Below are 26,099 nucleotides of genomic sequence, written 5' to 3'. Positions count from 1 at the left end.
ATGCAAAGCGATCGGGACCCCTCCTCAATCAAATTCACTCCCGACCGATCACGGAAGCGCATTGAGGGAAGAGTGGAGGGCGTCATGTCGTGCAGCAAGCAGGAAGCAAAATCCCATTTTTCGCTACCGCCGGCATCAATCAAATTATCTACAGTCCAGTTTCCACAATATCACCGCCGCCTTCGTCTACCTCCCGACCTTGGTACTCCGATCCACAGGAGGAGGTGGAGGTCTTCTCCTCCCACCACTACTCGTGGGCGTCGCTGCAGAAGAAGGCGGCGTGGTCGTCCGACTAGGCGCTTCTTCCCCGTTACCACCGCCACCTCCTCCGCCCTCATCGTAATAAGCCCCAGCCCAGCCCGGATGCGAAGCACTCCCCAGCATCTCTCTTCGGCCGTTCCGAGGCCGGGCCCCTCCTCCATCTGTGGGAGCGGGCGAGCTACCCGTTCGGAGCGGCTCGTCGAGACTTGCAGAGGAGTTGGCTAGAGCGGTCGCGACGAGACTCGGCGGAGCGGGGGGGCGACGTCGCTGTTTGCTGCCGGAAGAGGAGGTAGCAGAAGAGGGTCGCAAGGGGGAGGAGGATCTTGAGGTGACCTCATCGTTACTGCCATTCCCGTTTCCGCTGGCGCTGAGCCCTAAACTCCCCACACTGCGCGAGAGGGCCTCGTCCTCCATCATGTCCATCTCCATCTCCATCTCCCTCTCCTGACCCTCTTGCCCTTCCGACCCCATGTCACCACTCGACGGACCCTGCACATGCAACGCAGGCAGCGTGGCTGCCCGTGGCGGGGAAGTGGGGACGTCCCCGTTCTGGAGGAAGGCGAACGTATCCCCGGCGTCCGTCGAAGCCGTACGAGGTAGCCCTTCTCCTCTTGCACTACCAGAAGAGCTGGAAAGCGTGGGAGTTGGGGGTGGGGGACGTCGCACTGCCGGCTTGACGATGGGGCGCTTGAACTCGTTGTGCGAGGCACGACGCGCTACAGGACGATGTTGGTGCTGCGGGGATACGGGTTGCAGAAATGCGCTCTGTGCTTGTGCTTGTGCTTGCGCTTGCCCCGTGCCCTCCTCCTGTTGGTTCGAGGCTCTCGCGTCATCCTCCCCCACCGTGATGGTCGTCGTCCTCGTCGTCGCCTCGCCGTCGCGATGCGCATTTGCAAAGTCCCACTGCCAGGAACGCTCCCCCTCCCCTTCGGTATCTCGCGTCGTCCGTCCATCCGCGAGAGCCATGGCCGTCTCGTCTTCCACCTCGATCGCAGGAGCGGGAGGGGCCATCCCCTCCGCGTCCAAATAGGGCTCTGAGGGTGGAGGAGTGGTAGGGGCCGAATGGAGGGCGGCGGAGACGGATCGAAAGCGTGGGGCCTCCAGGAAGGAGGGGACATGCGCGGGTGCGGTTGGAGGTGGTGCTATCGGTGAGGAGGAGCTAGTGGGGGAGGAAACGGAGACGCCTCGCATGCGGGCGGCCGAGGGCGGTGGGAGGGTGGATGCTGCCGTTGGGAGGAGAGAAGACTGTGTTGTCGACTCTCCACCGGTAGATGGGCGAGCCCCTTTTGTCGCCCCGCCATTCCCATTAGGCGCTGGCGTCGGCGCCACATAGTCTGGGTCTAGCCTATCCAGCTCCACGCACCACTCTGCCTCCAGACATCTCTGCACCAACCGTCTTGTAGTCGCAGAGACGTCCCCTCTATACAGAGAGTCCTTGACCAGTGTCCTCAACAGCCGCCTAATCTGCGGACGCTTGTAGGGATGCGCGCTCAACTGCGTGCTCGTGAGGAGGGGGTGCAACACCCGCAGGTAGGTGTGGCGGAGCGACTCGCTCTCTTCTGGCAGGTCAGTCAGCTCGCGGATGAAGACGTCCACTAGGACTTTCAGGTCGTTGGTGTAGAAGTAATGGGCCGTTTCTGTCGTTGTGAAGAGGAGGTAGAGCAATTTGAGGACCAGCAGCTGCATACAGGCATCTTCGGCGCTGTGGCTGCTGGCGCGATTGAGCATGAAGATGAGATTTTCTCCGAATGTTTTGGTGACGTGGAGGCGGGAGCGTAGGATGCCCATTACGACCTGCGAAAAGGGGCGGAGCGAGGATGAGGGGTGAGAAATGGGTGACGAGATTAAAGAAGGGCAGGAAGAGGGGACTCACATTCTTTGCGGATATCTGCGAGGAGAGGGAGGAGACCATGAATTGTTCATTGAGTGCTGCGATTACCTTGATGAGCTGATAGTTGAATGCTCTGTGCGCGTAGAACACGAACTTGGTCAGTTACTACGGAAATCGAGGTGTGAAACCTTGCGCCGGACTCACTCATCCTCATGATGCCTCGTCTCCTCAACGAGGTCAAAGAGATGACTAACGAAATGCTCATCCACGGCCCGCATATCCACAGGCTCGAGGCGCTGCATCCTACACACTTCGTACAAGAGCTGGATGGCCCGCTCCCTCAGCCTGATCTGGTGTATCCTCAAACGCGCCGCATTCGATGTCTCTGGCAATGCTTGTCTCGGCGCGAGGCGAGCGGCAATCGGGTTACCGTGCGTTGTCTCGCCCTCGTCGGAGGCAAAGGATGCTCCCCCCCACCCTGGCGCAGTTGCAACGTCGTCATTCATCTCCTTTCGTCCCAGTCCACCCAGTGTAGCCTCTGCCACAGCAGCGTAGTGCCCTGCCCAGATCTGATGCACCAGCCTGGCAATCTTGTCTTTTGCTGACCCATCGACGCCATTGTGCAGTGAGAGGTAGATCTCTGGATGCTCATCCCCATATGCCAGGATGACGTCGTACGCGATTAATAGAGCGGGGAGGGATCGTGCCCTGCTACTTAGATCGAGCATGCACGTCTCCACCCCTGTTCGATGTTCCTTGAACCAGCCACAGCTGAGCAGTCTCGAAACGCAATACTCCACATTGGTCTCTTGGTCCAGGTACTGGTCGTAGTGCGACTCGAGGAGGGCATAGTAGCTCTGCAGCTTGTCAAAAAGGGCCGCATGCTGTTGTGTCTCTTCGTCGTCTTGGCTGCATACTAAAGGGACGGCGAGGGGAGAATCGAGGATGCTGTCGAGGGAGGCGTAGAAGGTCGATGCGGCTGAGGATGAGGGCGGGAGTGACGTCGTTGTTGTCGAGGGCGGGATCGGAGGGGCGGGTAGGATCATGGTGGAGGGCAATGTCGTAGTAGTAGCATTCGCTCGCTCAGACCCCTCTCGTTCTTGACGTCATTGGAGTGAGAGATGGAATGACGATGATTCCGCCTTGAAGGTCGGCTTAGGCTGGGATGGTATGCTAGGATGCTGGGATGCTGCGATTGCGCGATGTGATGATGATGCGGCGTCTCGTTGAAGCCGTTGCGAGCGGGAGGAGAAAGGGCGAGCGACACTCGTCGAGACACGACGGACTCCCCAAGCGCACGGGCGAGCGGGCGTGTGAGGGCCAGAGCGCCCAGGCAGGCAGGCAGCAACCTTGGCGCGGCAATCAATATTCCCAGGGTCAGGTCAGTCCCAGAAGTCTCATGGCGACGATGTTGCACAAGTCATCGGCAAATACAGCGCTGATAGCAGTTGACTTGGACTTGTGTCGGGGCAAGGATACAAGCCACGATCATGCCCAGCCCGCCGGAAAAGGGCAGCTGCCTGACCGAGCCACACATCCTCTCCGGCTCATCGTAGACCGTCAGGATTCAAGCATCGGCACAGAACAACGGCAGGTCCTCGCACATTCGAACCATCGGCTCGGCATGCTATGTACGGGCTTGCTTGGTGAAGCGCATTTAGAGCTCGACATAATCTGAGACGCTCACCGAGGGGCTAGGCGTTGCCAGCGGCGAGAAGAGTAGGGGGGAGGAAAGGTGAGGCCGGACGGCGCACGCACGTAAGCAAGCAAGCAAGCAAACAAACACGCAAGCAAGCAAGCCAACACCAGTAGTCGTATCGCCTCGACGGCGGCGTCTCCCTCGATCGTACCTTTTGCTTGGACTGAGACATTACACAGGTCCAGGCCATGATGCTCGATGCTGCTCGCCGCGATCGCACAAGGCGCTTAGTCTGGAGTAAAGCAGAGCCGATTGAGTGGCCGCCCCCGTCGCGCCGCCCGATGCTTGCCTTGTTTCTTTCCCTCTGTCCGTCTGCAGGTCTCTTCTCCGCCTTCGGCCAGACCGAGAAGGAGAATTCTGCACGCACGCACCAACACTTCACGCCGCCGCCGCCGCCACACACACCTCTTTCCTTCCTTCCTGCAACCACGGCCACGGCCATTTCGCGGGTAGGGCTTCCATTGCCGTACGCACGGAGAGATGGCCGTGGCTTCCATCGCTTGCAACGATCGCCTGTAGACCCCGATGTGGAACCAAGCGTCACGCGCAGCGCATCGATTCCAGCTCTAGGTGGTGGCCGACGAAGATGTGAGACCGGCAAGTGGTGTTGGACGGCAAAGGCGAGGGGGATGAGAGCGACGCCGTAACGCGAATGAGATGGCGTTGAGGCCACGCCACACGCTACCGGTGTCGTGTTGGACGGCATGCTAAGATGACTGCGCGAGCAAGGGTATAAGAAGAGGGCAGAAGTCGCTACAATCCACATCGCTCGCCATCACCTCTCAACCCCCTCTCACCGCCCACCATGACTCGCATCGCCATCACCCCCGCCCTCCTCCTCACCGCCGCCTCCCTCGCAGCCAGCAGCGCAGACGCCTCTGTCCTGCCCCGCGACCTCATCGGGAGCATCCTGTCCGGCGTCCTCTCCACATCGCAGCAGATCCTCACCTCGGGCCTGCAGCTGGGCTCTTCCTCCTCGTCAACCTCGTGCGCCTCGGGCAACACCGTCGCTCTCACCGGCTCCGGCTCGCACAACGTCGCCGGCAGCGTCTCGAATGCGGGGACCATCTTCTTCGGTCAGCAGGGAAGCGCCTCTGGCTCCATGAGCTCCACATGGTCCGACGGTAGCTTGACCAACAACGCCGGAGCCACATTCCAGCTCAACGATTTCAACGGCACGGCCGGCTCGTCTTACAGCTGGACTCTCGGGTCCTTCGCCAATTCTGGTCTGATCCAGTGGTGCTCGACAGGCTCGGGCTCCTACGCTCTCAAGTGCTCCTCGGGGTCGTGCACCAACAACGGCAACATCGTCTTTGAGCAGGGCTCCTCGTGCGGCTGGGCCAACACGCAGCAGGCCTCGGGCCTCTCACAGAGCATCACTCACAACGGCTGCATGATGCTGCGCAATAGTGCTTTCACTGCTAGCCAGAACTACCTCGGTTCAGGGTGCTGGAGCATCGATGCTGGCTCTTCCCTCTGGTTCAACGCCGGCACAGGATCGAAGAACATCGCCTCGGGAGCCAAGTGTCTCAACGGCCACTCGATCAACTTCCCCGCGGGTAGCAGCGGCGGTACGCTCCGACTGGACTCGGACGTCTACTCCAACTTTGGGGCAACCATTTACGGTTTCGGCACCAAGTCCACGCTCCAGTTTCCCGACACCATCAACGGCGTTTCCTATTCCGGGTCGACGCTGACCGTCAACTTTGGTAGCATCATCTTCACCACGGCGACGATGAAGCTCAATGTGGGGGCAGGGTACAGCGGCTCGTGGAAGTACAACAACCCAATCTCCGGTTACTCGACCGTCACGTACAGCGGGACCGTGCCTGCTAACTCGGCGCCGGGTACCTGCTCACCCAGTGTCTCCGCTTGCGGCGCTTCTGGACCTAGTGTACCCGTTGTCAGCTCGACCTCGACTTCGAGCTCCAGCACTGCCACTGCTACCTCGACGACTACCTCGAGCACGACGACCTCCAGCTCTACCGCGACCACCTCGAGCGCCACGACGAGCTCTACCAGCTCGAGCTCGACTACCTCGTCGTCCACCGCCACCTCATCCTCTTCTAGCACCACCACCAGCTCATCCTCCACCTCGACGAGCAGCACCACCAGCAGCTCCGCGTCCTCCACGCCCACGATCAATGGCTCCACCTTCGACTACGGAGGTGTCTCCTTCCCCGGCTGCTTCTACGACGCCGCTGGCTCAGGTGGTGCTCGCACCTTCTCTGGCGCTTCTACCTCCTCACCCTCTATGACCAACGAGTACTGTGCCAACTTCTGCGGCAGCAAGTCCTACAAGTACTCTGCCACCGAATACGGCCAGGAATGCTTCTGCTCCAACACCGCCCCAACCAAGACGGAGGGCGCCACCTGCGGGATGACCTGTGCGGGCAATGCGCAGGAGACGTGCGGGGGTAGCTGGTCAATGACCGTCTTCAACAATGGTGCATTCCCGGACACGGGGAGCAAGCTCTCCTCCAACTATGCGACCTACGGTAGCACGGGTGGATGTTACGCGGACACTGTCTCTTCTCGCACCTTTTCGGCTTACTCCTTCACCAGCCCCAACATGACTGTGGAGCTCTGTGCCTCCACCTGCTCGGGCAAGGGCCACGCATTCAGTGGAACCGAGTATGCCACCGAGTGCTACTGCTCCGACACGATTCCTGGGGCGACGAGCACCGCGTGCAATATGCAGTGTGGTGGAGCTCAATATGAGACGTGTGGCGGACCGGGTGCGTTGAGCGTTGTGGTGGACAACAATATTGCGCACAGCGATAGTCCGACGTGCGCTAACTTGCCCAGTGGGTGGGCCGTTTGCCAGGAGGGGCAGAAGGTTTCCGGTGGGAAGTGTGTCAGCGCGTGAGCGGTGGGAGCGAGGGCAGGAGATAGATAGATAGCTCAAGATTCGTTTCGCTTTGTTTTTCCATCACCTTCATTCTTGGGCTTGTTCCTTGTCACCCGCAATGTTACCGTTTCTACAACGCCAAAATCTCGACCGACCACGCTTTCATCGACTCGAATCGACACTGCTGCACCGTATCCACTCCCTCCTCCCACTTGCCTTCCGTTCCGTCGCGATTTGATGGACGGAGCGAAATGTCCAAGTGAGGCAAGCAGCTCAACTCTGTCCTTCCCGTCCGTGCCGTCCATCCTCGATAACCTCACACTAGCATCTCTACGCAGCACCAAGCAGAACCAGGATTCACCCTCTCATCAAGCCCTCCAACCTCTCCATTCCCAGGCTCCTCTCCTTACGACAGCTCTTCCACGCCCACCATATCCCTCGGCTCCTGGCCAGCCAACCAGCCAGCCATGAAAATCCGTCAACTCAAAGTACGACCGAAACACGAAGCGGCCACTTCCCCCTGCGCTGCTGAGCTAGCAGCTATGCTTGCCTGTTGGGCTTCGACGCACGATACGGCCAATGCAGGGGCTTGTAGGGATGCGGCGAAAGGGTTGCAGAATTGTATGAGGTTGCAGGTGAGTTTTCGCGAACGTATAGGCGTGGAAGTGGATGAGGTGTGGGAGATGCTGACTTGACTTGATCCTTCTATGACATTCGCTGCTGCGCTGACAGGCTAATGGAGCAGGGAGAGTAAGGGGGGCTTCGACTATCAATTATCATTTGGCCAAGTGGTCCAAGGGATCGTAAGGGAGATGCTCGCATTGGTGGTGCACGAAATATCCAAGGAGGGGGTTTCGAAGGGGTAGGTACAGCGATTCCCTCGACCTCGACGTATGGACGCTGGCCAAGAAGTGCAGCAATCCCTCAATGTTGTCATGAGAGCAAGAGGAGCAGCAACACCAGCGACAGCAGCAGCAGTGAGCGAGGGAGAGGGAGGGAGGAGAGCGCTCAGAGAAGGGCATCACTTGTGGCAGACCCGCTCGATGAAAGGTCAGTGAAGGCGCAGAGCAGAGAAGAGCAGAGCACGAGGAGGCCGGAAGGCAGCCCCACTGTAGGCTGTGTAGAAGAGGAAGACGAAGAGGCACACGAGCAAAACAGCCTTTATCGCTCAGCGCTTCGCAATGTACAAAAGTATCCACGCATCACTTTACACGCAGACAGCCGGAGGAAAAAAGAGGATCTACCCTCGCATCCAAGGCTGAGACGGTCCTGTCCCCGTCAGAATGAGAGGAGGGACAAGCGAAGATTTGGACAAAGAGTGCATAGGGGAGGCAGGCCTTGAGTCGCTCATGAAGTGGTCAAGTGCAGGGCAGCGCTACTAGTGACAGAGAGAGGTTCGGTCCGTAAAGCAAGGGGGCTAGTCGATCCCTCCTTTTACTTGCCCTTGACCGTAGGCGTCCAGCCGGGGAAGCAGGTGGGGACGTCCTATCGAATCGAGTCAGGATTACCTGGGTCAGCCTAAAGGTCCCCCCCTCTCTCGACCAGCCTTCGAGATCTGCGTCTGCGTCTCCGTCTTCGTCTTGGCAACTCACCTTCTTATGCTTGTCCTCGGCGTGTTGCTTAAGCTGTACAACGAGAGTGGAAGAGAGGAGCGAAGAGTGAGTCAGTCAGACAGGTCTCCTTTGGAGCTGGAAATGAGACAGGCACTAACCGCCGGCTCCCGGACTGTCTGCAGGAAGGTCTGACGACACACATTGCAGATGATTGTCATTGCCGCCTCTGCGAGCGCGGGTCAGCGGTGAGGAATAGTCAGCTCTCGCCATTCACTGTGGGGAAAGGGAGAGCCAAGAGAGGACGTACGATTCGCCTTCAATTGGCTGGTGGGACCCTTGTTCGCCACTGCTGCATTGCGGTCACGCTTTTGTTGTGCTCTGCCACGAGCAGAAGAGAAGAGAAAGTCAGTGCTTGTCTAGAGGCGGGAGGAAGGAGAGGCGAGGTTCCCCTGAGGGATTGGACCAGGCGAGTAGAGGAGTAAGGACTTACTTTGCTCCGTTTCCCATCTTGTCTGGCTATTCGAAGTCGATCAGATAAGGGTACTATGCTAAACTTGTAACTTGTCGTCTGGGCTGGCGGTGAGGTGAGATAGCTCGAAGCTTGAGAGGAGGTGAGCGGTGTATTGATGGGATGGGATGGGATGGAGAAGAGGGGAGAGAGACGGAAGGCGAATGTGTCGCCTGCCTCGTGCAGGCCCGTTCAAATTGTCGCTCGACACCGACTGGACTGAGAAGTGGGCCTCGCCTCTCTCTCCGCCCTGTGGCCCACGATGCGGCGCATGGCGCATGAGCGGCGCGCCGAGCTTGCAGCAGATCTGCGTTTGTCCTTTTCCCCCGTCGTCGTCCAACACCAACTTGCAAGTCGACTTGGATGAATCCATCGAGGAGGGAGGGCAGGCTGCAACAAAGATGACATGGTAGCGCACTTGATTCAGATTCGTGGAAAGATATACAGGATAGACAGGGTGAGAAAATGATAGGCAGACAAAGACGTGAGAAAGTTCAATCAAGAGACAGGTATCAAAGGTGCGGCGAGGGCGAAGAGGTACGTACATACTAGCGAAAGGAAGGCAGCGGCGGACATGACGTCCAGTATCAATCGAGCAGGAGAATAGCAGTAGCGGGAGTAGAGGCAGAAGAGCGGAATGAGGGAAAAATCAAGCCATAGGATCCTCCTCCTGCTCCTCGACTTGATCCTGCTCATCCTGCTCATCCTTCCCCGCCTCACCCGTAGCAACAAGGCTCAATCGCCCGCCCGTGCCCTTCTTGCGCTTCGTGGGCAACGAGCTTTTGCCTGGGGAGGAGACGCCGCCGCTGCTGCTGCTGCCGTTGCTATTGATCGTGCCGCTCTTCTCCCTAGTAACGGGATCGGATCGCGTCTTTTTGCTCTTCTTGTGCTGCTGCTGCTTCGCACTACCTTCACGCTCGCGCAGGAGAGCTTTGAGGGCAGTAGAGTCATTCTCCTCGTCCCCACCTGCTGCGGCCTCCAGATGTCCCGCCCTTGTGACTGTAGGAATACTATCCGGGGTAGCATCACAGAATACGACGAGTCCGCCACCAGGGGAAGAAGTGGTGAGACCGAAGACATCCTCGTCTTGAGCGGAGGAAGAGCCACGCGAGGGGGTCGCGGGTGTGCGGATGCTGTTGACTGCCGGAGAGGAAGCAGGGGATTGGCTCTGGATGCGCAGAGGAGGCACGGCTACTACTTGCTCTTCATCCTCCTGCTCCTCCTCACTATCGCTGCCGCTCTCCTCAGCGACTGCACTGTCCACCTCTTTCATTAACGCATCACCTTTCCCGAGGCCGAGCTTCGGTGAAAGCTTCAAACCCCCCGTGGAGCCAGTGGAACTCATCCTCCTATGACTGTGACTACTAAAGGAGCCACGCTTGCTCCCTGTCGCGGCGGTGGCGGCTGCGAGTGCGGCATTCTTGTGCGGACTGGGACTGGCCCAAACTGGTGCTTGGCCTCGCTCCCTCGCCAACCCGAGCTCGGTCACATCGTCTACCCTGTCCCGCTTACGGGGGAGGGATTGCGCGTGCACGGGCGCGGGGTCATTTGACGAGCTCGCGCGATTAGTCGTGCAGCTCACGGGTGGGAGAGGTGGCTCGACATTCGATCGTCGTTGTGGCGAGGCGCTGTGCTTTGCCTGTCGCTTTAGCAGCGAAGCAGGTGGTGTAGCAGGCGCTATGTGCGTAGTAGGACTCGGAGGGACGGGGGGATGAGCGATAGCTTCAAGGCCAGAGGCGACGTGCGGGTGGTGAGGTCTGACGTTGACCGGGTGCGTCTCGTGGTGGGGAGGGGTACGCGGTGCCTGCGCAGCTGCTGAGCGCTTGACGCGCGTAGGGCTGACCGCGAGCTGCTGTTTCGCGTTAGCCTGGACGGGTTTGAGGATAGGGCTTACGCCTGTCGAGGTGGGCGAGGTGGAGGTGCTGACCGTATTGGTCGCGACTAGGAAGGTGGCGAGGGGCAACTCCCCCAAGGGAGCGCGATACGCGCGTGCTGTGGTAGGGGTGGACATGCTGCCGGGGCGGTGAGGTGATGATGATGATGAAGAGGAGGAAGAGGATGAGGCCATTGTGATCCGAGAAGGTTGTCGAGTGTGCTTTTGTATGTTTGGCTCGATGCAATGCGAGTCCTTTGTGCACCTCTACTCTAGTGCACGTTTCGACGCTTTGTGCCACTCGTCGTCGTCATCGACCTCGATGATCGTGGCGCCCTCTGTTTGTGTCACAAGTTTTGTTTGCTTTGACGACACTGTCTCCCTGACGATCGATGAACAGAAGCTCGTCAACGAGAGTATGATGATGACGCTGGCCTGGCGAGATTGGATGAATGGGTAAATGAGTGGGTGACGTAACTGATCATCGATCGCGACGTCAGGCGAAGCGCAGGGCCAGAGCCAGGGCGCATCGAGACGCCAAGGGGGAAGTCGAGGGGCGTCGCGACGTGAGCGAGCGTGACTGCTCACGTGGGCGGGCGGCAACGCAAGTGTTGGACTCTGGCTCGCCCACGAGACGGAGACGGAGATGAGATGAGGTGCGCGATTTCGACTTCTGGTCGCTATCCTCCTCAGCACAACCAACAATGGCGTCTCCCCTCCCACCTCACCTCGCTCTCGAGCTCCGTCTCCGTCAGGTGGAGTACAATGTTTTTGGCCCGGACCATCTCTTCGATGCCACCTCCTCGAAGCCGTTGCTACTACGCGCCCAATCAGTGAAAGAGACGATCCAATCCGTAGGCTCGTCCCACGGCTCTGCCTCTACCTCGTCTTCCTCCTCTTCACTGCGCCGCTTCGTCCAAACAGATTTCGAAGCCTGTCGACGTTTCCTCCAGCCCAACTCCTTTCGCTCCGGCGGCAGCAGCGGGGACACAAAGGACGACGAATCCAAAACCGCCCTCTCCGCCTCTGCAACCCTCTCCCCCTCTGAACAGATCGTCCTAATCCTCTCCGCCGAGAAGGACATGCGAACCTTGGAGCGTTGTCTCGCACAATGTCAGGAGCTGGGAGAGAAGAGGGACGTAGCTGGTGCGGGGAGGTTGGGCGAGTATGAGGTGTTGATGCCGTTATTGGAAAGGTTGAGGAGTACGGGCGAGGGGGAAATGCAGCCTCGATTGAGGGAGGTAGAGGATCAGCTGTTGGGGATTTTGGAGGAGTATCAGGGATTTGTGAGTTGGACAAGATTAAGAATGCATTTGGGGCGCCTGAGCTGACCATTCTTTCCCCCACCGCGCACTCGTAGATCGACGGCCTCTCCCGCCTTTACATTCAGTGGGACGAAGCGCTTAACGATATGGAGCGCACAGTGGCCAAGATGGAGCGACGGGCGGCACAAGAGGAGCAGGGATGAGGCGGGGAAGAGTGCGTGTGTGCGTGTGTGACATTAGACGATACCCAACGATCCTTGTACATCAACCATAAGGCCTGAACCGCCCTCCATTCGCTGCAGGCGACGGAGATGAGGACGAGGCTCCACCACCTCTTCGCTGCCCTCCCACTCCTCCTCCTCCTCCTCTTCTTGCTACTCCACCCTCCCCACTAGCTCCAGCAGAGCCACCAACAGCCCAAGAAGGCAAAGCGCTCATTCTCCCATCGTCCCCCGCCTGTCCCCCCTCATTCTCCTCCTCGTCCCCCTCGTAATCCTGGAAACTCCAAGCCACAACCCTTCCGTCCTCCCCGCCTGACCACGCCAGTCTCCTTGCCACCCCACCACTGCCAGAAGAGGAAAAGCAGACGGAGCGCACAATATCCTCGTGCCCTCCTCTTGCGCTATCCGCCAACGAGGGGAAGAAGGCGTTGACCGTCCAAGGGGTGGAGCGGGCTTGTTGCTCTGTGAGGGTGCGGGAAGTGGGGAGAGTGCAGAGCGTGAAGGAGCCGGATTGGTCGCCTGTTGCTAGTTGCAGACGGGGCAAGCTGCTGCTGCACGAAGAGGAGGAGGAGGAGGCAAAACCGTCGATGATGTAGTCTGCCTGGTATTGTCGAGCGACGCTTGAGGAAGAGGAGGAGGATGGAGCTGGTATCGAGGTGGAGCCGGGGAGGGCGGATAGGGGTGGGAGGATGGGGTCGGTCTGCGTGAGATGAGGGAGGAGATCAGCTGCTTGGACAGACACGGTAAACTATACGCCGCCCCCGCACTTACCGAAGCGGCGTCCCACACGCCTGCCGTCTGCATATCGCTCACCCCCCAGATCCCTCCCAGTGCCATCGCCTTAACCGCCGCTGTCGCTTCATTCTCCTCATCTCCTCCATCTACCTGCATCCCGTCACCCTCACCCGCGCCCGCCGCCATCAGGCCCGGCAACCACCCTCCTCTTGCCAGGCTCGCCCCGCTATTCGCCGCGCTCAACACAGCATCGTCTTCATCTGCTCCCTTCCTCACATCGTACACCGTCATCAATCCATCGGTGCTACCACTGAGCAACACACCTTCCTTCTCCGGATGGAAGCACAGGAAAGTCACGTCGTCGCTATGTGACTGATCGTACGTGATCACAGGTGCAGAGGGGTTGCGCAGGTCGTAGAGGTAGATGGGAGCATCGAAGCTTTGCAGCTCGTGGCCCAGTGCGAGGAGGGGGGCGGCTGAGCTAGTAGAGGGGGAGAAGGAGAGGGAGAGGAGCGGTGAAGAGGTAGGAGCTGCGTGACGAAGAGCGAATTATTGTCAGCGCAAGTGACTGGTGAGAAGGAGGAGGGGGAGCCTCCGCTCTGTGTCCCCTCTCCGGTTATACGCACTTTGCACCTGCATACTCTGACTCGCCCCAATCCTCCTTCGCCCATTCGCGTCCCTCCCATCAAACAGGCTCGCCCTTCCCGTCCGATCAGTCACGCCCCAAAGCCCTGCCGTCTGCCCTGCTCCTGCTCCTGCTCCTTGTGGTGCCTTGGCCACATTCGTCAAACTAACCTTCCCCGAAGGCGCTAAAGCTCCCTTCATTCCCCCAGCGCCAGGGAGGTGCCACGAGTCGACAGGCTGAAGAGACTCTGCATCGAGCAAGTGACAATCCCCGTCACTTGTGAGGGCCAGAAGCCCGCCCATCGGAACAGAGTCGTCGCCATCGCCGTTGCTCAAGGGAAGCAGGTGGGTGACGTACGTTGGGCGCGACGAGGAGGAGGAAGGGAGGGTGATCGACTGGTGCCAGGTGGCGTGGGAGAAGCGGTGCGATGCAGCACATCTCAGGGGTGCGTGAGGGGGAAGGAAATCGGTGTCCATTCTGATGTGGTGGAGAGAGGGTATCAGAAGAAAAGACGGTGGGTTCTTCGAGGAAAGAAAGGAAGAAAAGCGATGCTGGACTGTACACTGCGCCGTCAGTCCGTGTGTCTGTCGGCCAAAAATTCAAAGGCAACGCAGGCACGCGACGAATTGGAGGCGGCCCATGCGAGTCGAGCGGGCGACGCAGGTTCCGGCTTCGCTCCAGCTCACGACTCAGAACCCGCTTCTCTCCTCTGCAAAGCAGGCGTGGCACATCTATCTTATCGAATCAGTATTGCGAAATGCAAATGGGTCGCAGAGTACTACCCTTACTCCTCCATCTCCGCCTCCCCACCCGCGCTAGGGATGCCTCTCTGCTGCGCCCTCCTATCCGCTTCGAGCGCAGGTGTGGATGTCCCGCTCCCCCGTTGAGAGTGATGATGATGGTGATGAAGGCGATGCTTGCGCGCAAGGTATGGCTCTTCAGCCAATGCACCGGCAGACGGTTTGACCACTTCGCCGTTTGCAGCCGCAGACGCAATAGCGGCGATGCCCTCTGCATCGTATCCCGCGTCTGCTGCGTCCTCCTCTGCCTCGCTCGCCTCACTATCCCCACTACTACTGCTACTACTCCCTCCCTCCCCTCCTGCCTCGGCCCCTAGCTCCGTCTCCAGCCTGTAACTCGGATGACTCCCCACAAGCGAAACGTAGTAATGCTGTAGCAACCCTCCCGAGCAGGTCAAGTGCCAATCAATGATCCCTAGGAATTCCTTTTCGAGCATGTTGAGCTCTACAAGGCTGATCCCTCCCACCCTCGCATAATGTCCATTCGTCGAAAAAGCGTCACAGAGCGCCTTGGTCGCACATACTACTGCCGCGCACACGAAACGATGTACGGTGAGCGAGCAGATGGTGAACCCTTTCATGCGCTCGCAGACGCGGTCGATGTATACGAGGAGGATGAGAGTGCACGCCTTGTCCAGTGACGTGTACTTGGCGATACGTCGGAGGTAGGACTGTATGCTTATCCCGGGCGTGGCGCGGGAATGGAAGCGGGTGAGAGAGGAAGGGTGGAGGGGAAGGGAGTCGTTGTGCTGCATGAGGCGGAGGAGCATGTCCCCTACCAGGGTGAGGATGTCTGACGGGTCGGCGTCGTCTAGGCTGAGTGGGAGGACCTTGTGCGGGGGAGAGAACGTGGTGTCAGAGAGGTTCTGAGATTCATTGAAGGACAGGGATCGCTCCACTCACTTTGACTCCATCAATGACATCCCCAACAGCAGCGCGAGGTAGCGATGCCTCGTTCTCAGAGTCCCTTCCCTTTGGCGAGGAGGTAAGGCTCGCAACAACAGCAGGCGTCAATGTCCCACTCTGGGACGATCCCCTCGGATGTGGTCTCTTCCTGCTCGACCCTGGACGACTCGAAGGCCTCGAGGAAGAGCTAGGTGACGAGTCGCTGGACAAGGGACCGAGCGATTGGACCGCTTCGTCTGATCCTGGAGGCTGTCCGAAGATTACGTCCGATGGAGAGGCCTTGGAGCGACGCTTAGAGGGAACGGTCGAAGGGGAGGGGTGATGCGGAGATGAGTGATGCTGAGATGATGATGAGGGAAGTGCACTGCTACTGCGCGAGGATGATGGCGGGTTCATCATTATTGACGAGTGCAGCTTCTTCTACGTCGTCGTCGTCGTCGTCGTCGTCCTCGTGGATGATCTCGCAGCCTGCCAACCTGCGCCCTTCACCATGCCTCTTTCCCTCGCTCGCTGATGCTGATCCCGATGTGGGTGGGTGTGCTACGCCTTTAATCGCTGGCTGTCTGACTGACTGGCCTGCAGTGACTATGTATGCTCTACGGCCGTTTGATGCTGATAGTGATGAGAAGGAATGCAAATTGGATTCGGCCTCGCCCTCGCCGCCCATTGGCCCACACGCAGTTGTGCGCCAATCGGCTTCGCGCTTCAACGTGCGCTTCCGCTGCTGCCTGGGAGCAAGTCTTGGTCGACGACGGGCCGACTCTTGTGGGGTCAATCAAGCAAGCGTGGCGAGACGATGTGTGTGCGTGTGTGTGTTTCAGCGGCCAATCGAGCGAGTGAGCGAGTCGGGACCAGGCGACTTGACTTGACTTGGCTCAGAGCGAGGCTGCTTGGCTCCACACACCAACCATCACTTCTTAACACTCAGCACTCTTCACATGGATAGTGATACACCGCCGCCGCAGCAGCTGCCCTCTCAGCTTGGCGGGCATGACAGCGCTGCAGCTGCCAGCTCGGCCATGAACGCGGCTACCGCACCAGCCGCTGCCCCGGTCGCTGCTAACACCACCGCATCGCTTCCTCCCACCAATGGCTCGTCACTCCCATCGGCATCGACGGCGCAGCCAGCCACCTCGCTCTCATCTTCCGCAGCTCCCTCTGCTCCTTCCTCGATCCCCGCACCCACCGCTCGCCTTCAACTAATCGACGAAGACCAAAAATTCACCCCGCAACTCAACGACCGTCTCTCGCAATGGGGTCTCCAGGACGCCGGCTTCGGCTACGACCTCTGTGCCGTCCTTGGTAGCCAGTCGACGGGCAAGTCCACCCTCCTCAACAAGCTTTTTGGCACCACCTTCGACGTCATGGACGAGACACGACGTCAGCAGACGACAAAGGGAATCTGGATGTGTCGTGGCCAGGCAATGAATGTCCTGGTCATGGACGTCGAGGGAACAGATGGCAGGGAGAGGGGAGAGGATCAGGACTTTGAGCGAAAGAGTGCCCTTTTCTCCATGGCAAGCGCAGAGTGTCTCATTGTCAACATGTGGGAGCATCAGGTCGGATTATATCAAGGTGCCAACATGGCGCTGCTCAAGACAGTCTTCGAGGTCAACCTCGGTCTGTTCCAAGCGGCAAAAGGATCGTCAGCTTCAAAAGACAAGACGTTGCTCTGCTTCGTCATCCGCGATCATATTGGTAACACGCCCCTCGAGAACCTCCAGAACACTATCCTCGCCGATCTGCGCCGTATTTGGGACTCCCTCTCCAAGCCAGAGGGGCTCGAGCAGTCCACAATCGACACCTTCTTCGACTTCACCTTCGTGACCCTCCCACACAAGATCCTGCAACCGGCAGAATTCGACGCCCAAGTGAACCAGCTTCGTGCGCGCTTCGTCGACTCGAGTCGTAAGGACTTCATCTTCAAGCCAGAGTACCACAAGCGCATCCCCGCCGACGGGCTCCCGCACTACCTGGGCAGCATCTGGGAGCAGGTCCAGACGAACAAGGACCTCGACCTGCCCACCCAACAAGAATTGCTCGCCCAGTTCCGCTGCGACGAAATTGCCGCTGCGGCATTTACCGTCTTTGCCCTTGCGGTGAAAGTATTCCGTCGCCCCATCGAGCAAGGCGAGGTACTGGCCGACCTAGGCGTCCTAATGGGAAAGCATCGCGGCGTGGCCGTAGCCGAGTTCGACAAGGCGGCCAGTCGCTACCATGCCGACGTGTACAGGCGTAAGCGATCGGACCTCCTAGAGAAGTTGAACTCGACCCTCTCCCCTTTCTACCTCGGCCAGCTCAAGAACCTCCACAAGTCCATCCTGGCAGCCTTCAAGGCCAGCGTACTAGACAAGCTGCGAGGCGAGGGATACGATTTCGCCTCCGTCGTCTCCACCGAACGAGAGCGGGCGCTCACCACTTTTGAGAAGAATGCGGACCACATGTGTCTAGACGAGACGGATTGGAGCTACGAGGATGAGCTGGACCAACTGCGCGTCAATATCACTGAAATAGCGGACCAGTGTCGTCGCGAAGAGACGAAGAAGATGGTCCTCCAAATCGAGCGAAACGTGAAACGCGATCTCGCCGAACCGACGGAGCTTGCCCTCTCCCGTCCGCAGCCAGACATGTGGGATCGGATCCTCTCCAACTTCTCCGCTACGCTCGACAAGGCCGAAGTTGCGTACCTGCGCAAAGCCAAGAGCTTCTCCTGCACGGACGAGGAGAACGAAAAGGCCCTGCGAACGTTGAAGCGCCGTAGTTGGCTGGTCTTGCGCGCAAAGATCGACGAGCAAACGGCAGACTCTGTTCTCATCACTAAGCTGCGCGGCGCCTTTGAGGACAGATTCCGCTACGATGAGGCGGGTGTACCGCGCGTCTGGCGACCAGAGGACGATATAGACGGGCTCTTCCGGGTTGCTCGAGATGAGACTCTCGCCTTGATCCCGCTCTACTCTCGCATCGCGCCCCAAGACTCAAGTAAAGCCGTGGAGCTTCCCTCTACCTCGGACGATCCGGAATCGGCCCACGCTGTCGCCCGCGGCGAGGAGGAGGACTTCGATTTCCCTGCCTCTCTCGTCGTCTTCAGCGAGACGCGCAAAGCTGAGCTTGGAGCCCGCTTTAGAAAGGAAGCAGACGCCTACTACGTCGAGGCCAAACGTTCCACCGTTTCCACGATGGCCCAGATCCCCCTCTGGATCTACGGCGTCATTGCCGTACTGGGCTTCAACGAGTTTGTGGCCGTCATTTCCTCGCCCGTCTACTTTACCTTCCTCCTCCTGGCGGGGACTACGGTGTACCTGATCTGGTATTTGGGAATGAGCGGACCCGTGCTGAGCGTCGGGAAGGCGATGGGACGCGAGGTGCATAGGGTGGCCGACGAGAAGTTGAGGCAACATTTCGCCCAGCCCGTACCCATGCCTGCTGTACTGGCTGAGGGGGGGAAGAGAGCACCATCGGTGGCGATGGGTGCGCCGAGCAGGGGATCTGGGGCGAGTTCGGAGCAGAAAGGGGAAGAGATTGAGCTAAAGGAGAGACGGCCAGCTACGGACACTACGACGGCGACGGCGGGGGGCGCGCTGGATAATTGAGGATGTAGCTGATGAAGAGAGACACGGGCTCTCGTCTTCAGGCAGTCTGGGGAAAGCTCCCTGCCATTTCTAGCTCGGACATCATGCGCTAATTATCAACGCAGAGTAGGATCATACACGGAAAATCTCAACGAGTGAGGAGTCGTGAAAGAACACACCCCTCCTGATGTGTGTGTATGTGTGCCGCGTCTTCCGGCGTCCCTCTCTCATCTGAGCTTTTCTGGAACATCTTGCCTCGCCTCCTTCACCTCGTTGAGGCTCGGTCTAGGGACCATCTTGCAGCGAGCATTGGACGGTAGCGAGTTGCCGTCTTCCAAATCTACGCCTGGGCGTGCGGCCCTTTGGAAGACTGAAAGCTGGGATGGCCAGTCTACCAGGTAGCTCGTGGCCCCGCGGCGGACATGGCGCTCGACAATGCCTCCTCTGTCTGTCTGTGAAGCCAAGGCGTGTCACGGACCTCGTCGCGTCTTGCGTTGACCATTCACCGCCTCGTTCACGCTCGCTCTACCTTTTTCCCTGACGAGATGGACCGGACCGTCCTTGCGTCCCGAGAGCGGCTAATGCGTCCCACCTTGGTCTTTCCCACGGGTCGATAGGCATGTCAGATCCTCATCGCCGACTAATCAGCGGCATTTGGCTGGCTGGCTGGCGTGTGGCAAAAGAGAGAGAAAAAGGAGGTCCGAGCACCACGGCCGGTGTTATCCGTGGGCAGCCAAGCGATCACATACAGAACGACACGACAGTGCGTGCGCTCCTTTGTTCGTTCTGCGCAGCGCAACGCGTCTTTCTGTTTCTCGGCCGTGCGCTGAAAGAGATGACAAGGGAGAAGAACGGGAGGAGCGTGTCACTGCTTTGATCACTTCGAGGATGGATGGGGATAAGGGGCAAGGTGGCGGCCTTGAAGATGATGAGGATGAGGATGCTGATCGACGCTGTCCTCGTCGAAGTTGAGGGATACAAAAAGGGGGAAGACGCCTGTGCAGCTGGAGTGAATCCCCTTCCTCACAAGCCCTGCTCGCTCCCACTCAAGAGTCAAGATGGCCTTCCTCGAGTCTGTCAGGCCTTTCGGCGACTACCCGTCGTCCGCTTTTTCTCCCCTCGTTACCGCCACTGCCACTGCCACGGCCATCGGTGAAGTTCCAAGGCGCAAAGCCAGACGCACCTCCTCGACCCGTCGTCAGCGGTCTCATTCGCCTTCGCCACCTCACCGCAGCGCCCCTTCTAGCCCGGAGCAGCGCCACCATCGCGATGCGGATGACGAGAGTCGTCGGCCCCCTACGCCTCCATCGCAGCACCAGCGTCGCCGTCTCCCCCCTTCTTTGCTCACCGAGCCAGTCTGGGATCAGCCCACCTTCCTCGATCGCCCACCCTTGCGTCCATTTCCCCCCACCACGGCGCAACACGGCACGGCACGTCGTGCACCAGGCCGCTCCTCCATCCACCTGCGCGGCAGTACATTCAGTGTCGCCCTTCCCACCCCTACGAAGCAGATGCGCCTCTTCCAAACTCTACTCAGTCAGGCGGTGCGTCATTCTGCTTTGGCGAGGAGAAAATTGGACGCTGCGGCCGAGAGGGATAGGGAGGTGAGGGAGCGCTGGTTGGGGAGAAGGTGCCATTGTGGTCGATGCACTATTGACGATGAGGGGCGTGAGGCAGAGGAGGGGGACCGGGAGGGAAGAGGAGAAGAGGAGCTATCACAGGAAGAGGTGACCGAATTGGAGGAAGCGGCGGACCGGCTTGGCCACCTGACCAGCCTGGTGCGACGCTCCTGCGATCTGGATCGATCTTTCAAACCTCCCGATTCCCCTTCTGCGGGGGCACGCGTGGTCTCGCCCTTGTTCTACTGCACCATGCTTTCCTGGCTTCGTGCCTGCCTGCGGGCCGAGAGGGATTGGAGGGGCGTGCTAGAGGGGCAGGAGGAGCAACGACGTTGTTGGAGGCAAGGGGGGGGAGAAGAGCCTAGGGAGGCAATCTTGATTGTGAAGAGGAGAGAGGATTTGAGGGCACTGAAGGATGTGGCGCTGTTCACGTGAGTACGAACACAAGTTTCAGCACAGAGATGGAGCGAGCTAACGTGTCCCTACTCTTTCCTCCTTCGCGAACAGCACCGACGTCCTACGCCTCCTACAGGCAGAGCAGGACGTTCTTTGCCCTCCTCCGTCTTACCCGGAGACACAGACGGCTTACGCACCGTCTACCCCGTCGAGTGCAGACCGACCACCCAGCTACGACACCGTCACCGCATCTTCGATCCCGGACCGCCAGTCAAGCCTGCGTCCCTGCCGTCTACGCCTCAGGCACGACGCTCAGCGCAATCGACCGAGCGCTGTGCTAGACGAGTGGCTCGATGAGCCCATTCGTGCCGCGTCAATATCATTCACCGCACATCCGGGCGCGCGTCGCCTTCCAGCTACATAGGCTTTCGAGCCTCTCCCGTCTCACATCCTCGAGATTTGACCCTCACGCCCTCTGTCACTTGCACTGCGCCTTCTTGTCACGGATCCCGTCTGTCTCTCCCGAAATGCGATAACCTTCTCCTCTATCATTGCAACGCACAGTCACGCCGCGTCGCATCGCATCATCTCGCCCCTCGTCTCTGCCCCTCCACCCCAACCAACTCCACCCCCTTCAACCCACGACAGACAGTATCCAGCGCCCTCGCATCCTCCTCTAACGTCGCCACAAGATGATTGAGCCCAGCCTGCTGCTGTGCCAATATCCCCGCGACATCTTCCACCCCCTTGGGGTCCACGACGGCCCACTCCACCCCACCGGGACGACGCCCGCTGCGCTCCAGAGCTGTGCGCTGCGCTTTGATGGTTGCGAGGGTGGTCCAGAGATCGTTTATGCGGGACTTGAGTTTGGTGGCGCTTGACGAGGAGCTACCGGCAGAGGAGGCGGAGCCAGATAAGGCTTGCTCCAGGTCTGCCTCGCAGGCTTCTAGACGGGTGCGAAGTGCTTCTTCCTCCTTTGTTATGCTACCCGCCCCTCCTGCTCCGCCTCTCGAGGCGCTCAACGACGCACTTGCGGAGGACTGACCCGCGGGAGGAGGTACGAGGACGTGGCTTTTCCTCGCGATACCCATTATGCGATGATGCAAGCCCTGCTGTCGCTTGAGCGCCGCCTTGGCTCTAACGCTATCGCTCAACGTCTCCCGTCTTTCCGCAGCTTCGATCCTCCCCCTCAATTGCGCCAGGTGCTCCAACTGCCTCGCAGCCTCCTTCTCCTGTCCTTCTACGCGCGCTTTGAGGTCGGGAAAGCCTACAGCGAGTACAGGGACGAGCGCAGTAGGGTCAGGATTGGAAGTTACGGCAGACTGCCAGAGAGCGTCGTGGTAGGGCCCTACGGCGTCTTGGCGTCGCCCGAAGTTTGGGTTCGAGTCGAAGGGACCTCCCCCGCCTGCTCCGGTTGGGCCGGTTGGGGGTAGAACGCCAGGGGGAAGGGAGTTGTAGAAGTAGGTCTGCAGAAGGGAGGGCGAGGGAGAGATGGCGATGTGAGCAGGGGAACGCATAGCTGTGGATTGAAGGGCATAGCGCAAACTCACCATAAAGCGACAAGTCTGCAAGTTGTTGGTATCCCACGCCTGGCGGATGGCTTCCATTTTTGAAGTGAGAGATTGACCGAGCTTCTTGTCTTGCTGAGGTTGTTGCTGTTGTTGGGACTGCTGAGCTTGACTGGCACCGAACTGGGACTGGCCGAGTTGAGATTGGCCGAATTGGGATTGACCAAGCTGGCCTGCCTGGCCCGCTTGGCCCGCCTGGCCTGGCTGCTGCTGCTGCTGAGGTTGTTGAGTTGTTGTTGTTGAGCCGCCAAAGGAGAAAGCAGGCTTCGACTGTGCCTGCTGCTGGCCAAAGAGGCCTCCCCCGCCTGCGTTCGTGCTGCTGCCAAATCCACTTGCACCTCCCGTCGTGCTAGACCCAAAGAGCCCACCACTCGGCTGCTGGGGCTGAGGCTGTTGTTGCTGTTGGTTCTGCTGCTGCTGCTGCTGTGGCTGACCAAAGCTGAACCCGCCAGTCGAGGGCTGCTGTTGTTGGCCCGGCTGATTCGGCGGCTGCTGCTGCTGTTGCTGCTGCTGGCCACCAAAGGAGAATCCCCCACCAGTCGACGTCCCCGACTGCTGCTGCCCCGCAGGCTGGCCAAACGAAAAGCCGCCAGTGCTACCCCCTGCCGCTGGCTGCTGCTGCTGCTGAGCTGGCGCTCCAAAGCTGAACGCCATGCTTGGCTGATGATGAGGGAGGAACGATAGTCGACGAAGGAGCGTTGTTGGTCAACGCGCCCAGCCAATTGCAAGATGCGCCTCTCTTCCGCTCTCTCCGTTAATCGAGTGCCACGCGAGCGAGCGAGCGAGCAACGCGACTGTTCGTGATGATGGTCAAGAATGGTATTGATACAATACTCAGAGCAATAAGAACAACACACAAAGCTACACGACATCCCAATCATCCTCAGCCGTAGCCGTCTTTTCCTTCCGAGCACCGCTGCCACCGCCGCTGGTGGCACGATGCCCCGCCTCCCTGCGTCCGCTCCTCTTCCTCGGCCGCGCCTCGTCCTCCTCGCCGCTACTGCTGTCTGTAGTCCCCAGCGCAATCTGCTGCCCATTAAAGGTGACTGTGCCGCCGCCGCCATTGCTACCAGAGGATGTTGTCCTGCTTTGCTCAGGCACGGCGGGGCGAGAGGAATTTGGCCCCTTTACCTTGGACGGGCGCTGCGTTGAGGGAGCCGCTTTGCTAGCAGCCGTAGGAGCTTTTTTGCCGCTCAAAGGCGACGATTTACTGACGAAGATTCCACTCTCAGCCACTGGTAAAGGCGCTTGACGACCTTGGCGCGCGACGTCTTGTCCTCTTTGCCGCAGAGAGCTCAGGTTGCTCGGCGGGAGCTGTGGTTTGGCTGCTGCTGCAGAAGACTTCGAGGGTTGGCGCTTTGCTGCTGAAGCTGGCTGGTGTTGAGAGGAAGACGAGGAAGTAGAGGTAAGCCCGCCGGCCGGAGGTCTGCGAGACTGCTTGTCATCCAAGATGCTGGCCGCTGCCTGCCCCGCATCGATGTAGCTGTCCTCTAGGCCTGGCTTGAGGGCAGAGGCAGTCGTCTTCGTTGTTGACCGTGATGGCGGGCCTGCAGAGCCACCGACACCACTGCTCGCCTTGCTCTTCGCGGTTGGACTCACCGCAGAAGCGCGTTGCTCAGCCGCACTCCCGCCCAGCTCGTGCAATTGCAGCAACTTTGCAAAGTCTAGCGCTGGGAACGTAAAGTCACCCAGCGCCCTCGGCCCATCCGCGTGCGATTGAATCTTCCCACTTCCAGTGCCGCCGCCAGCTGCAGCAGCCATGAGCTTGAGAGTGCTCCCACCCGCGGCAATCAGGTCCACTGGCGCACCCTGCGTCCATGCTAGGTAGGCCGCGTCGTAAGCTAGCATGATGAGGGCGCGACAGAATGTCTGAGCGGAGGTGAGGGCGGATGAAGAGGGTGCGGTGGTCGTCGATGGTGTCGTCGATGCTGCGGGAGCTGATGCACCTTCATCCCCTTCCCCTCCTTCTTGTATTACCGACGCCCTGCTCCAAGTTTGGTGCTGTCGTCCGGGCAGCTGTACGAAGCTGCCCAAGCTGGCGAAAGTCGACGTCTTCAACGAAGCGAGGGATTGCTCGATCTTCTCCCTTGCAAGCCCGCCGCCGGCTGCGATGAGGGATGCAGCGGGCGAAGCTTGGCTGACGGTCAATCCCCCTCTCGCTCCACCAGCTTCCGCCATGAGTTCGTAGGCGCTCTTGCCTAGATGCAGGCTGTGCTTCGAGTCCACGCCCGTCACTCCACTCCCAACGCCGTTTCCCGCGCCAGTCCAAAGCGGGTCCGACCGTAATGCCCACCGTCCGTCCTTCTCCACTCCAAGAGAGAAGGGCAGTGCCACCCCACAGGTAGCAGCTTGGCGCTGGAGCAGCTGAGCAGTGAGCGCTGCAGCGGCATTGACGTTTGAGCGGGGGAAGCGGCGAATGTCCGAGGCGGTGGGGAGGGGCAGCGCCAGACGACTTGAGGGCGGTAGTAGGGTCCAGTCCACTGAAGGAGGTAAAGGTTGTATCGGCAGGCCAGAGCCTGCTGTCGACCGACGGGACTCGAATGCTCCGGGCACGTAGCGCGCTCTTGCTTTGCTGAGAGCGACGCTTGAGGGTGCGGAAGTGGATGGAGGAGCGACGCTGTATATTTCGAGCAGTGCGCGCTGCCGTCTTCTTCTGGTGCTGGCGAGCTCCTCTCGTAGCTCAGTGTCCACTCGTCGCAATCGTGAGATATCCTCCTCAACCTCTGACCTCGATGAGCCAGAGGCCAGCAACCCTTTCGCCTGCTCCAAGGCTTTCCTTCTATGTTCAAGTGCCTCTCCCCTCTTTCGCACACTCTCGCGTAGCTGTCTCACCTCCGCATCGCTCTTCATCTGCTCCACCTTCCTCTGTCCTACCTCATCGGACAACTCATGCCACCTTGCTCTGACAGCCCGTCCATGATGAGAAGCGATCGGGTGAGGCTCGGTGGCTTGCGGGCCGAAAGGGTCTGGCAGACTCTGCGTTGCAGAAGGCATGCCAGCCGGATCCCCCAAGAAGGCGGCAGCTTTGCCTTTAACTTCATCTCTCGCGAGGCCGACTCGTTGGATATTGTCACGGAATCGCTCCAGCTGAGCAAGGGCGCAGCGCTCGCACCAGAAGGAGACAGAGGTGGAGCGACAGTGCCGGCAGACCTTTGGCTCCGTGCCCTGTGCTGCGAGTGGTGGATGAGATGGTCTGATACTACGAGTCTTGGCAGGTGGCTTGGTGGCACTGGTCTTGCGAGAGGAGGGTGATGCAGCTGCGGCTGCTGCTATGGAGCCAGGCAGGGCTTTGCTTGATGAGGCCCGGGCTTTTGGTGCCGATGCGCTCGCCTTGGGACGGGAGGAAGATGAGGATGAGGGCACTCGCGTAGGCCCTTTCTCGATGCGAGATGACGCCGCTCGAGACGACGAGGAAGGGCCAGCATGACTCTGCGCCTCTTTGTTGCCGCCGACTCCTCGATTTGGCTCCGTCATGCTGTGAAACGGCGTGGCGACTGAGCGCAGCCTGTGCTATATGCTGTGAGTCAAGAGAGGCGGCTCTTCAATGCCGCGCAGAGTCGTCAAGTCATGGAGGTCGTGTATCGAATGAAGATGGCAGGACAAATGATGAGCGCAGATGGGGAGAGTATACAAAGGGAAAGTCGAAACAAAGTGGATGGAGTAAAGTCAAGTCAAAGAGTCGTCGCCGCTCCCTCAAGCCTCGATCTCGGTCCGCCTGGCCTGCGCGAGTCGTGCACGAGCCACCGCCGAAATTGCTGAGCAACCTCACCTCACGTCTCTTCTTCTCTCCCTCTTCACTTCTCCAATGTGATGAGACAC

General features: G+C 59.5%; 13 protein-coding genes across 13 annotated transcripts; 5 read left to right on the top strand and 8 right to left on the bottom strand.

Moving 5' to 3' along the window:
• Positions 1 to 88: 88 nt before the first annotated feature.
• Positions 89 to 3,336, bottom strand: BDZ90DRAFT_280413 (hypothetical protein). Its single transcript, XM_025509276.1, has 3 exons — positions 2,297 to 3,336; positions 2,135 to 2,225; positions 89 to 2,055 (listed from the first exon to the last, which is right to left on the bottom strand). The coding sequence occupies exons 1-3, from the start codon at positions 3,136 to 3,138 to the stop codon at positions 187 to 189; spliced, it is 2,802 nt and encodes a 933-aa protein (XP_025361553.1). The 5' UTR covers positions 3,139 to 3,336; the 3' UTR covers positions 89 to 186.
• Positions 3,337 to 3,780: 444 nt separating this feature from the next.
• On the bottom strand, positions 3,781 to 3,970 carry BDZ90DRAFT_233024 (hypothetical protein). Its single transcript, XM_025506478.1, has one exon. The coding sequence runs from the start codon at positions 3,961 to 3,963 to the stop codon at positions 3,787 to 3,789; it is 177 nt and encodes a 58-aa protein (XP_025361552.1). The 5' UTR covers positions 3,964 to 3,970; the 3' UTR covers positions 3,781 to 3,786.
• A 626-nt stretch (positions 3,971 to 4,596) lies between these two features.
• On the top strand, positions 4,597 to 6,660 carry BDZ90DRAFT_261188 (WSC-domain-containing protein; the record flags this gene model as incomplete). The annotated part of the gene is made up of 1 exon (XM_025508352.1): positions 4,597 to 6,660. The coding sequence occupies one exon, from the start codon at positions 4,597 to 4,599 to the stop codon at positions 6,658 to 6,660; it is 2,064 nt and encodes a 687-aa protein (XP_025361551.1).
• Positions 6,661 to 7,109: 449 nt separating this feature from the next.
• BDZ90DRAFT_261187 (hypothetical protein) lies at positions 7,110 to 7,449 on the top strand (the record flags this gene model as incomplete). The annotated part of the gene is made up of 2 exons (XM_025508351.1): positions 7,110 to 7,277; positions 7,375 to 7,449. 2 exons carry the CDS (start codon positions 7,110 to 7,112, stop codon positions 7,447 to 7,449), a joined length of 243 nt encoding a protein of 80 aa, XP_025361550.1.
• Positions 7,450 to 8,231: 782 nt separating this feature from the next.
• BDZ90DRAFT_207912 (DUF1909-domain-containing protein) lies at positions 8,232 to 8,575 on the bottom strand (the record flags this gene model as incomplete). Its single annotated transcript, XM_025503995.1, has 3 exons — positions 8,232 to 8,267; positions 8,354 to 8,421; positions 8,503 to 8,575. Coding segments are annotated over 3 exons (177 nt in total), but the record flags the coding sequence as incomplete, so codon positions are not given.
• A 538-nt stretch (positions 8,576 to 9,113) lies between these two features.
• Positions 9,114 to 11,063, bottom strand: BDZ90DRAFT_233018 (hypothetical protein). The gene has a single exon (XM_025506477.1). The coding sequence runs from the start codon at positions 10,769 to 10,771 to the stop codon at positions 9,353 to 9,355; it is 1,419 nt and encodes a 472-aa protein (XP_025361548.1). The 5' UTR covers positions 10,772 to 11,063; the 3' UTR covers positions 9,114 to 9,352.
• Positions 11,064 to 11,280: 217 nt separating this feature from the next.
• On the top strand, positions 11,281 to 12,044 carry BDZ90DRAFT_280409 (hypothetical protein; the record flags this gene model as incomplete). The annotated part of the gene is made up of 2 exons (XM_025509275.1): positions 11,281 to 11,862; positions 11,937 to 12,044. The coding sequence occupies 2 exons, from the start codon at positions 11,281 to 11,283 to the stop codon at positions 12,042 to 12,044; spliced, it is 690 nt and encodes a 229-aa protein (XP_025361547.1).
• Positions 11,734 to 14,054, bottom strand: BDZ90DRAFT_233017 (hypothetical protein). Its single transcript, XM_025506476.1, has 4 exons — positions 13,424 to 14,054; positions 12,834 to 13,327; positions 11,937 to 12,762; positions 11,734 to 11,862 (listed from the first exon to the last, which is right to left on the bottom strand). The coding sequence occupies exons 1-3, from the start codon at positions 13,896 to 13,898 to the stop codon at positions 12,106 to 12,108; spliced, it is 1,626 nt and encodes a 541-aa protein (XP_025361546.1). The 5' UTR covers positions 13,899 to 14,054; the 3' UTR covers positions 11,734 to 11,862; positions 11,937 to 12,105.
• A 152-nt stretch (positions 14,055 to 14,206) lies between these two features.
• On the bottom strand, positions 14,207 to 15,861 carry BDZ90DRAFT_253707 (cyclin-domain-containing protein; the record flags this gene model as incomplete). Its single annotated transcript, XM_025507801.1, has 2 exons — positions 15,126 to 15,861; positions 14,207 to 15,052 (listed from the first exon to the last, which is right to left on the bottom strand). The coding sequence occupies exons 1-2, from the start codon at positions 15,525 to 15,527 to the stop codon at positions 14,207 to 14,209; spliced, it is 1,248 nt and encodes a 415-aa protein (XP_025361545.1). The 5' UTR covers positions 15,528 to 15,861.
• Positions 15,862 to 16,147: 286 nt separating this feature from the next.
• On the top strand, positions 16,148 to 18,718 carry BDZ90DRAFT_221358 (root hair defective 3 GTP-binding protein; the record flags this gene model as incomplete). The annotated part of the gene is made up of 1 exon (XM_025504471.1): positions 16,148 to 18,718. One exon carries the CDS (start codon positions 16,148 to 16,150, stop codon positions 18,716 to 18,718), a length of 2,571 nt encoding a protein of 856 aa, XP_025361544.1.
• Positions 18,719 to 19,665: 947 nt separating this feature from the next.
• Positions 19,666 to 21,241, top strand: BDZ90DRAFT_195279 (hypothetical protein). The gene is made up of 2 exons (XM_025503911.1): positions 19,666 to 20,747; positions 20,824 to 21,241. The coding sequence occupies exons 1-2, from the start codon at positions 19,756 to 19,758 to the stop codon at positions 21,134 to 21,136; spliced, it is 1,305 nt and encodes a 434-aa protein (XP_025361543.1). The 5' UTR covers positions 19,666 to 19,755; the 3' UTR covers positions 21,137 to 21,241.
• A 55-nt stretch (positions 21,242 to 21,296) lies between these two features.
• Positions 21,297 to 22,934, bottom strand: BDZ90DRAFT_280404 (hypothetical protein; the record flags this gene model as incomplete). Its single annotated transcript, XM_025509274.1, has 2 exons — positions 21,297 to 22,178; positions 22,263 to 22,934. The coding sequence occupies 2 exons, from the start codon at positions 22,932 to 22,934 to the stop codon at positions 21,297 to 21,299; spliced, it is 1,554 nt and encodes a 517-aa protein (XP_025361542.1).
• Positions 22,935 to 23,141: 207 nt separating this feature from the next.
• Positions 23,142 to 25,754, bottom strand: BDZ90DRAFT_261179 (hypothetical protein; the record flags this gene model as incomplete). Its single annotated transcript, XM_025508350.1, has 1 exon — positions 23,142 to 25,754. One exon carries the CDS (start codon positions 25,752 to 25,754, stop codon positions 23,142 to 23,144), a length of 2,613 nt encoding a protein of 870 aa, XP_025361541.1.
• Between the last annotated feature and the right edge of the window lie 345 nt (positions 25,755 to 26,099).

This window comes from Jaminaea rosea (assembly GCF_003144245.1).
Source record: "Jaminaea rosea strain MCA 5214 unplaced genomic scaffold BDZ90scaffold_9, whole genome shotgun sequence".
NCBI classification, from domain to species: domain Eukaryota; kingdom Fungi; phylum Basidiomycota; class Exobasidiomycetes; order Microstromatales; genus Jaminaea; species Jaminaea rosea.
The sequence above is the reverse complement of the archived record's forward strand: the minus strand, read 5'-3'. Positions and strand labels throughout refer to the sequence as shown.